Genomic DNA, 10,808 nt, shown 5'->3' on the forward strand with positions numbered 1-10,808 from the left:
TCTAGTCTTCGAAGCTGGCTTGGTTTCTTTAACAGGTGCAGTGACTGTAGCAAAATGAATTTTGTTAATAAAGGCAAAATAGTAATAGCTGTTTATATAGGCTATATCTAACAATCATAGATAAGTATCTATTCAATTGTCTAGTAGAGGCAGAAGAACAAAGGAGTTTTTGAACTAATGTTTATGAGCTATAATTTTTTGGATTGGGAAGGAAATAAAGCTTATGTTAACAAAAAAGGTGATGTATAAGGTAACGTTTCAACTCCTGATACCTGAAGTAATGGTGTCAGCAGTGTCAGGCTGTAGGTCAATTAACAAAGTAGCATTTTTGGATTCAGCATTTTTGGATTCAGCATTGAGAACTTCAGAAAAGTAGATAATTGTATAGCGTTGCTTTGCATCAGCCATCTGAGTCTGCACTGGTTTTATATGTACCAGAAACCACTTTGACTCCAGCTCCTTATGGACAACCTCCAGAGGGAGTTCAATGTTCTATGGAAGGAAAATGTATAGGAGAAGAATAAGTAAACAGATAAGGATTATATGCAGAATGGAGACGTCTGTTGCATTAAGTGTTAAATGGAAATAATAATAATGTGGCAGTCAGTATTTTAAAGGACAACATGCCTGCCTAAAATGGTCCATTATTTCAAAAGCAGTGAAGGTTAGCAGCTTTTCGGCTTGTTCTCCAAAGACAGAAGCTGTGATCGTACCAGAATCATCACATAAATCCATATCAAAGCGACACCTATAGATGTATGTAAATTTCAGGGAGGCATGTCTATTAAAGAAGAGTTAAATAATGGACTAGCATAACTGATACGTTAATGACTTTCAAAGTAACTACCTAGGCTGAGCAGGATGCTTTTCTTTGCATGTGTTGCACATAAAAATAACTCCATTTGCAGCAGCAGTGCCCCGACAGCATTTTTTACAGCTCATATACCAGTATTTCTGGAATATGTGCTGAAAAGAGAACCTTGCTTTAACCCATACATTCTAAAAACACAGCAATGAAAGGCACAGCGTTAACCCATATATTAATATGCAAATCGATAGTTAATGACAGAATAGGCGAAAAAGCATGGAACCTTTTGTGATGGCCTGACATTTGAAATTAAAGTCATTTTCTGATCTGATTTCACAGATATGTCAGGGTTATACTTAATATAGCTTTTTTGATCAACGATTGCTGCAAGTAGCTTGGTATTTCTCATCGCCCTATGATAGAGGAAATGGAAAAAAGTAATGGAAGGAAGTGATCATAGATGATTGATTGCTTATGTGATATAAATAATCAATCAGTACCAGTTCTTTAATTCTCTTGCTTGTTGCACAGGAGGGTCAACGAGGATTGCAGAATCAAACCATGTTGACAGTGTAACTCCTATAAGATTAAGAATGAATAAATTTTGTATGCAAATGAAAATTAAAATAAAGATGTATAGAGGTAAAATTACCGTTATAGTTGCTAACTTTCAATCTGCGACATATGATGACAGGGTAGTTGTGTAATTCAGCTATTATTTGTTGTCCTTCATTCCTGATGAAATCATCCCACATCGAAAGTATGACAGCCTGTGATCTAACAAGACGACAATAAGCAGTTGTCAAGACATACAAAGGATATACAGAAAATGAGGAGAGAACTAAGTAAGAGTTTGGAGAGCAGCAGAAAGAAACATTACTGTTCATTGACAAGGATGAATTTTTGGACAACAGATTCTTTGAAATCTTTATTAATGATTCTTGTGTCCTGTGCCTCAATAACTATTCCAAGGACATCTGGCAAAGCGAAATGATCTTGTAAAAGATTTTCTGAGTTGAAATTCATGATATATGTGTAATACACAACATACATACCGACAGATTTATCCCTATGATCCATGAACTGTGCCAAGTCTGTGAATTGAGTGCAGTTAAATTTCACAGGCATCATATCTTCATCATCAGGATCCTGTTCAATAACAGTTTTACTTGTGATGATCCATTGTACTTTCAGTTCAGCCGTCTGATATTTTGGGTGGATTGGTCTAACCAGAGCATTCGAAATTCTGTACTTTTTGTAGACCTGCAAGAGTGGTCCGACCCTAGGAATATCATGGTTGAAAATAATGCCTTCAACCTTTGATTCCTATTTCATAAAAGAAAATGTTTCAGAATGAATCAGTTGTGAATATGAACGTAATATAAACAGAAAGATTGAATGCAGCGGTTGTATTTATCTACCTCTGCATGAACAAAAAATAAAGAAAGATTAAATGCAGAGGTTGTACTTGTTTACCTATTCATCAACAAAAATAAACTTTTGTTTCTTTGTCGGTGTCGACAGTGATTGGGTAACCTGTTGTTTTTCCTGAACAATAACTTTGCATGACCACTCTTGCATATCAGGTATAATTTCTTTTATGGATAAGAACTTGTCCATGCTACATGGGAAAAAATCAAGGAAAAATCTATCAAATGTTAGTATAAATTAAGAACGGTATTGCAGGCATCATAACAATAGAATAATAATTATGGCTAACAAACCTTAAATGGAAATAACTCTAACATGTAGAAATATCATGCAGTGAGGTGAAGTATTTCTTCAAAGACAACATTCCTAGTCTTGCAATCAGTTTTTATGCCATCAAAAGTTCCAGGCAGGATAAGGACTTTGACTGCTGCAGAAGTTTTAACTCTAGATAAAGCAACATATAGTTGACCGTGAGAAAAAACTGGCTCACGGAGGTAGATTCCAACATAATCTAGTGTTTGACCTTGGGATTTGTTTATTGTCAAGGCAAAACAGACACGAACAGGAAATTGTGTCCTTATAAACGGCAGGCCATTCTTGTCATTATCAGATACTTGCATAGGAATTTTAGGAAGAAAGATTCTTTTCCCTTGATGTTGGCCAAAAGCTATCTCTGCACAGATAGTATTCTGTCTTAGCTCTCTGCAAATGAGTCGTGTACCATTGCATAATCCTTCAGTAGGGTTGAGGTTTCTCATAAGCATGATTGGACAGTTTTCTTTGAGCACCAGTTTGTGAGGAGGAAGGCCTTTTGGATTTTGAGAATTCAAGAAATCTTCATAGTCTCCTTGATGGCGTGGATCAACAGTTCTATCAGAACTGACATACACATGAAGATTCCCAGGAAATCTTCTGATTAGCATGTCATTTATTTCATCAACTGAGGTATTTTTTGGTGCAAGGACACATCTATTGATCATACTATAAGGATCTTTTAAATAGGCTGTTAAATCTGGAAAAACAAATTCCAGCAACCTGTTCGTAACAAATCTAAGTGAGAATATATAAATATTGAAGTATAGAAGAAAGGCTTGATAAAATTAGCATTCAAAAGGCCAAATTCTTTAACCTGTTCAAAGATTTCTCTTTGTCAGTATAAGGAATGACCATCTCAGAAGATAAGGTTATTTCGCCATCTATATCAACAGGCTCTCTTCCTTCACCTATTCTTAATAAGAATTCTGAGAACGCTGGATCTAAGATGGCTCGCATATTTTGTGTCAAATGCAGCTTCTGGAGCTTAGGCCACAAAGGAGAGTTAGGAAGACTGGATTCGATAAGAGTCTGTTTTGTTGCCTGTTTGATAACCGGCAAAGTTTGACGGAAGTCGCCACCGAAAACAACTACTTTTCCTCCAAATGGAAGGTCACAGTCCATTATATCCCTAAGCAAACCATCAAAGGCTTCAACAATTTCTCGTTTTGCCATTGAAGCCTCGTCCCACAAGATTAACCTTGATTGAAAAAGCAATCTTGCAACACTGCCCTGTTTACTAATCTGGCAGGTTTTATTTCTAGAAAAATCTAGTGGCATCTTGAATCTAGAGTGGGCCGTTCTTCCTCCTGGAAGAATAGACGCTGCGACACCCGACGTTGCAACTGCAATAGCAATGTGGCCTTGGGATCTCAAAGTAGCTAGAAGGGACCGATATAAGAAAGTCTTACCAGTTCCCCCAGGGCCATCAACAAAAAAACTCTGGCCAATGGGAGAGAAAACTGACTGCAGAATTAAATCATAGGCATGCTGTTGTTCAATATTTAACCTCGAAGACATTATTAGATCCTCTGCTAGAACTTCAATATTTCTTTCACATTCAATCTCCTTTGTTAGCTTATCATAGTGAACAGCTGGTGGAATGTCTGTAGTTAGATGGTAGTCAGCAAAACTCTTACCCATTTGTTCGACCATTTTTTTAATTTCCTGCAGGGCCTTATTTCTAATTTCTTCAGCCGTATAAAAACAGAGGTGGTGAGATCGGTGGTAATCTGCAGAGAGTTCTAGCTGAAATTTGTTCCAAAGAAATCGAGGATCTGTCGGAGAACAATGAACAAGAATAGTAGCAAATAAGAGTCTCAAAGAGGATGGCATTTGAAAAAGAGCTGCTTCTTCAAGAGTGTCTTGTAGATATGTATCGGACTGTAAAAGCCCAAGGGCCAAAGCAGCAGCTCTAAAGCAATCCATTTTCTGGCCACTAATAGTTAAGAGGTCATCAAATGACGTAGGTGCTCGAACATGAGTGAGCAGTAGTCTAAGGTAGTATCTCTCACCTTCATGAGGGCTGATTGTCACTAGCCTTCCAATGGCTTTCTTACGCTTTCTCTCAGTCCAAGCTTTATATTTAAAAGACCAAACAAAATGCTCTGGAAATTCTCTATAAAAGCACTTCAAGGTTTCAGCCCTTTCATTTGTTTTGTTCATTTTGAAGAACTCAGTCAACATGGTTTTTGAGAAATCAATTTTCCTCATCAGCTGTAAAAGGTCCGAGTTTTTGTTGAAAGTGATGAGTTGCTGGCCAGGTAGGTGAACCTGTAGAGTATAGACAGCTGGAGTCATCTCGTTTAGCCTAAATTCAAAGATGCGCCAAAAAGCCTCGGGGGGCGAAATCCATCTTCCCTGCTGGAATTCTCTAATCTCATCGACATCGGCACGGGAATCGTCAGATATAATTTTGAAGCTGATAAGATCGTGTCCTTTGAAGATGTACTTGTACAAATACTTAACCAGCTTCAAAGTGGAACAGATTTCCACATTCATGTGGCAATCAAACAAGGCCAAAAGATATGGGTTATAAGGAATGATCCATCTATTGTCAAGCTCAAACCTGCGAACAGTTATTTTGCTGCCATCATTCCGCCGCCTATAGTATGGATAGCTGTCTTCGGCATGAGTTGTATGTTCACAGAAGTTTTTTGGATAATGATTTTTACAGCTACCATCTTTCATACAAGGGCTATTCTTACCCATGTGCCCGCAAGGTCCATGAACCATGTGCTTAAGAACAAGAGAATACAAATGAGGGAACTGCTTAGGATCAGGAAGCTCAGCAGAAACTATTCTATCGTATGACTCAGGATTAAGCAATTTAAATTGCGGCTTCAAGATTAATAATAAGTGAGCATGAGGAAAGCCCCGTTTTTGAAATTCAATAACATAAACGCATGCAGCGACTTCTCCAAAAATTTTCTTGTCTAAAAGTTCAGCCTTAAGCATTTCAAATTTTGCTCTAAACACTCTAGACAAAAGATCTGGCCTATCCTGAAGTTTTTCTTTAAATTGCAGATTATCTTGAATCTCTTTCCACATTGGATTACATGTCATGGTCAGGAAAATATCCGGCTTTCCATATTTTTGTACCAATGCCATTGCATCAAGATATCGGCGCCTCATATCTCTTGGGCCACCGATAAAAGAAGCTGGTAATATCACTTTTCGGCCAACTTTTAAGCCTTCGCTTTGACCAATGGAAACACTATCTAGCACTCCTTGAAGGATTTCTGTCCGAATATCATTTTGCCTCTTGCGCTGAAAATCCAGGCGTGATGTTTCAATTTTGACATAGGAATCAACTGAAAATTGCTGCAGCAATCTAAGAGTATGCAATAGCATAGATTCGTCATTCTTCCTGATCTGGAACCTATAGCAGTAATACTCTCTAGCCGATACAGTATGCTCATCCTTCTTTCCACGATCAGCAGCTATAGGAAATGAAAAAAATCTACACGTAAACAGAAGTTTATTTCGTAACCGGTAAGCTGAAAAACTATAAAATGTAGGACATGTACTTGCCTCTTTTTTCTAAATCCATAAGTTCAGATGGTTCATGCACAGAAGAGGGATCAATGATAACCTCTTCATCAAAGGAATGATCAGTTCGTTTTCTTTTATAAGCTCGTTTAATTCCATGGTGCCATCCAGATTCACCACGCAGAAATAAGAGAGGATACTGCAAAGGATCATAACAAGCATAATAATGCTGGACCTTGTGAGCAATATTTGATCGGCTATATACGAGAATATGCGGTTACCTATCGACTGATTCATCATCATTTTCAGTCCATATAGCAGCGACTTGAGAAGCAGAAGGAAGATTATAAATGCGCTGGTCAAGGCCAGGAAAGCAGTTAAGGACAACACTATGCTTTTCAAGATCTGGGACATCACTTAGGTCCTTAAAGAATCTAGCATAAGGATTATTAGAAAGTATGTCCATCAAAAGCTTCAAAGTGCTCTCGCGAAGCTTGTCAGAAGCAGCGACTCGCCTGATTAAGTCTTCATCGGTATCAAAAAAGTAGAGGTGGATTCCACAGGGTCTATCATCAGGCTGTGATAAACTATTCAAAAAATGATAAACCTGCCCCTGGACACGAAATGTATATACTCCCTTTGTATTCCTTGTCAATTCTGGATCATACTTTGCAGCAAATGAAGTGAAAGACACATTATTGTTATAGGTGCGAGATAATTTCCTAAAATGCTCACATTCTTCATCATCTCCTATGAATAGACGCTTTAGAGCGTAAGGCATTGGAGGAGCAACAATAGAAATTTCTCCTTGGGAGCAGCAAAAGCTAGGGGGTTCCAAATAGAATCTTTTAGCTCCACAATACTGACAATCAAGAGCATCAGGGAGCAACAAAGACTCTTTAGCAATTTCATCAATCCTAGATTTTTTTGAACGACGGCGTTCAGTAAGTGTCCCTGCAATTTAAGCTATATAATGGGAATGATGTTCGCAAGGAAATCTGAAAGAAGCACAGAATGAAGGGAATACGAGGGGGAAAGGTCACAAATATGACAAACAAAGAAAGGGCAACCTGATTGCCTCCTTGTTGTCAATATAACGTTTGAAAGATTCGTTGTAGCAGCTGTAACACCAATATGAGGACGAGATGATTTGCTGGTAGCATTCGTGTTGCCTGGCAAACCGTTGTAATTTTTTTTAGAAGGAACAACTGTTTGTTCTTAAAGAAACAGGGCATCTATAAGTGCAGGAGCGCAAATTCTAATAAGCCGGGCATAACGCAAAGTATTGCTTTAGAAGAGAGATATTATTTTTTTTTTGTAAAAGGTACAGGTTGAAAACGAAAGGGAAGAAAAAGGATCAACAAAATGAACAAGTAATACCTGTAGGCTGAGTAGAGCAAAAAGACCGAGGACTGAATGAAATAGAAGAAGATGGAAACTGCTCAATTAAGTGGCCTGAGCATGAAGTACTGGAAGAGTCAAGGGACTTAAGATTTGACCCATGCATAGGGTCATGAGGTAAACAATGGGATCCCAGAAGTTCAGTTTTTTTCTTTTTGTCAGAACAATTTCGTGGGGGACGTTTTCTACGCGGAATTCTGCCACTGCATGAAGCTGTAGCGAGACAGAGATATAGATGGTGTTATGCATATAGAAATAGCAGACAGAAGATGGCAATAGTGGAAGTGAAGAAGAAACACAAGGGAAACTATTTCTAAGTACTGCAATACCTGTACACTGGCAGGTACTTTTAGATGGGAGATTTAATGTAGTAGAAGGAGGAACACAGTTTCTGGAGAAGTGATTTGAAGGAGCTGCATCCAGGGGACTTAGAATTTCAATCATTAAATTGTTAACAGATGTGGAGGTATTATGTGCATTTCTACTCAGAGCATCAGAAGTTTGCTGTTCCTGGCTCGAGGCTATAACAATGTTATGTGGAGGATGATCCAATGCTTTAGATAAGGCATTCTCATGAATGAGAGAAGAAGGTTGAACAGTAGCTGAAAGATGAGGGGAGGGAGAGCCCGGCTCCTTCTGTTTTGGAGAACTACTTTGTGGGTCAGCTTGCCAACAGTGAGGTGTACGATTCAGGAGACGGGCTGCAAAGTGTACAAATAGATGGGCTAGTTTGCATCAGAAGAGCACACAGAAAATGAAGGCAGGCCAAGATGCAGACATGGGGAGAACAATGAAATAACTATAAATGGGTTTGGGGCAGGTAACTAAAATAGTGCCATGGTATATATACCTTCAGAATCCAAACTATATTGCACTAAATGTGGGACAATAGGAGAGGAACAAGCTTGACTAGATAGACAGAGCGAGGCAGGCATAGCGGCAGACGTATAGTTCAACGATTCTTGAAGCGCAACAGAACGACTATCGACAACCTGACCATGACAAGCTGCTAACGAGTCGTTACGCGTAGGAGCTGAATTAGAGAAACAAACACCAGTTTCAACATGCCCAAGTGGCACGGTACGAAGGTAAGAGCGCGATGAGTCATCCTTTTTCTTAAGAAGCCTGGCCTCACGCCTCCGACGTGAAAGTGCAGCCTTGGCAGTGGGTGACATTTCTGCATAACGCTTCCGGCGCATAGCATTTTTATCCATCTCAAAAAAAAAAAACTAAGGAGTAACAATTCAGATATGATGCCCTTGTAAGAACTGACAATAAGTATAAAAGAGCATAGTAGAACGTAAAGGGAAAAGCTCAAAACGCGTGAGCTGCTATAAAGAACAGGGTATAAGAAATTATACAAGCAAGCGATGAAGGCCTGCTAGAACAGCAACCACAGTACCAAGTTGCAACAGAGAAAAATACTAACCAAACCATGAAAAATCCAAAGAATTGAAGAATCCAAACACGATGACTTTGTAAGAACCAAGAATGAGCATAAAAGAACATTGTAGAATCCAAAAGAAAGAACACAACACACGTGAATTCATATGCTCAAATAGTGTGGGATGCTTATTGTTGAAAGCATGAGCTCATTCAAAGAACCCTCCCTACGGACTTAGAAGCTACATCACAAAGCATCTCACGCTACATGTGGTTGGAAGGTCAGAATGCTGATAGTTGAATCACTACTCATCCTACATAGTGCTTAAAGCACTGCGTGTGTTTAATGATCATTAAAGTCCTAAGACTTTTATATTTTTCTTTGCTCTCTCTATCTCTGTCGGTGATTTTATTAGGGAGTTTTAATGGTTTTAGTATTTGAGTTTAGCTTTGGACTGTACAATATCACTTATTGTTTAGCGGTGAAGCTGGTTGCATGCATGATGTTGGTTTATTTTCTCAGTGCTCTGCCTGCTGGATTTGAATTAGTAAATCTAGGCTGTGGATTTGTAAGTTATAAGATTGCTTAAATAGCTCTAATAGTTCTATTCTGTTCAGAAAGCATCAGAAGTGTAAGTATTAAGAGCAACTCTAGCCTCACGCGATTGGTGCATGCATGACTAATCAGTAGTTCAATTTTCCTCAATGTGCAAATGGCCTTTTGAATTAGCTGTGGCATGTAAACTCAGAAGTTAGATTTCAGTGTATAGCGCAAGTAAAGGGTATGTTCAGAGTATTACGTGACTGATTTTGACTTTTCTTGGCATGTAAAGGGTGTTTGATTAAGGCTAAGAATGCAACATGCGCTTTCCTAGTGACAATGCTTAAAAAAAGAATTTTGAGAGTGATAGTCAGGTTGGCTTCTGTTTGCCTATGGTTTGATTTGTCTGTGCATTGTTTATTCAATTTGGGATTCCATAGGCTGTAGAAATCTGTCGAGTGATAGCCAGAGGAGCTGCTTCTTTTGCATGGTAGAATTTGTACTGCTCTGTCATTGTAGCCGTCTTTTTTCCTATGGTCTAAAAGGTTTTTTTTTTAAATTTTTGAGGAAGCAGATACAACTCGAATTAATTCGATGAACGAAGCAAAAAGATGCGAAGAAGCCATGCATGTTGGAGAAAATACATGAAGTGCGGAATGACCAGGAAAGAGGGAAAAAACAGCGATGAACTAATGCAGGCACAAGGAATGAAGAGGAAAACAAAACCACAAAACAAGCATCTGACCTGCAAGGAAATTGCTGGCATAAGATATAGCACAAGGTCAGGTCCACAGCGGGCTCCCCAGCAGGCCGAAAATGGCAGCAAAAATCCGAAAACACGGACATCAAATAAAGCTGCAAAAGATGGAAAAAACGACAACAACAGAAAGGTGAGATACTGGAGAGAGCAAAATAGAAAGGCGGGAATTTTTTTTTTTAAAACAATGACCTTACCAGGAAACCAAAGGCATATATACAGCAGCATTTATTAGCAGGGAAAAGGGGAAAAAACAACAAAGTCAGTGATTAAAATAGCTAATGCTGCCACAGCTCATAAACATAAATAGCAAAAAAACATATAAATCGATAAGCAAAAAACTGACCCAGACAATTATCGCGAGACTGCCGAACAGAAACGAAGGATTCAAAAGAACAGAGGAACCAGCAAAGGGAAAAAATGAGCAAACCAACCTTATAGTTGATGATGAAATGAAACAACAGAACGAGAGAGGGAAAATGGTGACCGAATGCGGAAGCCAACCACTAAGCATGATAGCAGCTGCAGAATGCAGGACAGACGGTATAGACGGTAGCGCACGGAAGGAGGACGTTGATAACCAGCAGAGGCAAAGAACAGAGGCCTGTTCTAAAAAGTGCACAGTAACTAAGCGTTATTTTGACATCTATAACCCAATCACAACTAAACTAAGGCAACTCACA

General features: G+C 38.8%; 1 protein-coding gene across 1 annotated transcript; it reads right to left on the bottom strand.

Annotated features, from left to right (window-relative positions):
• Window positions 1-2,565: 2,565 nt before the first annotated feature.
• On the bottom strand, window positions 2,566-8,658 carry LOC113771461. Its single transcript, XM_027316041.1, has 8 exons — window positions 8,295-8,658; window positions 7,774-8,145; window positions 7,424-7,657; window positions 7,114-7,215; window positions 6,333-6,997; window positions 6,086-6,242; window positions 3,369-5,994; window positions 2,566-3,274 (listed from the first exon to the last, which is right to left on the bottom strand). The coding sequence occupies exons 1-8, from the start codon at window positions 8,656-8,658 to the stop codon at window positions 2,566-2,568; spliced, it is 5,229 nt and encodes a 1,742-aa protein (XP_027171842.1).
• Window positions 8,659-10,808: the final 2,150 nt, after the last annotated feature.

Source organism: Coffea eugenioides, chromosome 1, assembly GCF_003713205.1.
Source record: "Coffea eugenioides isolate CCC68of chromosome 1, Ceug_1.0, whole genome shotgun sequence".
NCBI lineage: Eukaryota > Viridiplantae > Streptophyta > Magnoliopsida > Gentianales > Rubiaceae > Coffea > Coffea eugenioides.

Coding starts and splice junctions, on each gene's coding strand:
- LOC113771461 (XM_027316041.1), bottom strand. CDS start 8,658: ATGGATAAAAATGCTATGCGCCGGAAGCGTTATGCAGAAATGTCACCC. Junction 6,998..7,113: donor GACAACAAGGAGGCAATCAG/GTTGCCCTTTCT, acceptor CTTAAATTGCAG/GGACACTTACTGAACGCCGT. Junction 3,275..3,368: donor AAAGAGAAATCTTTGAACAG/GTTAAAGAATTT, acceptor TGTTACGAACAG/GTTGCTGGAATTTGTTTTTC.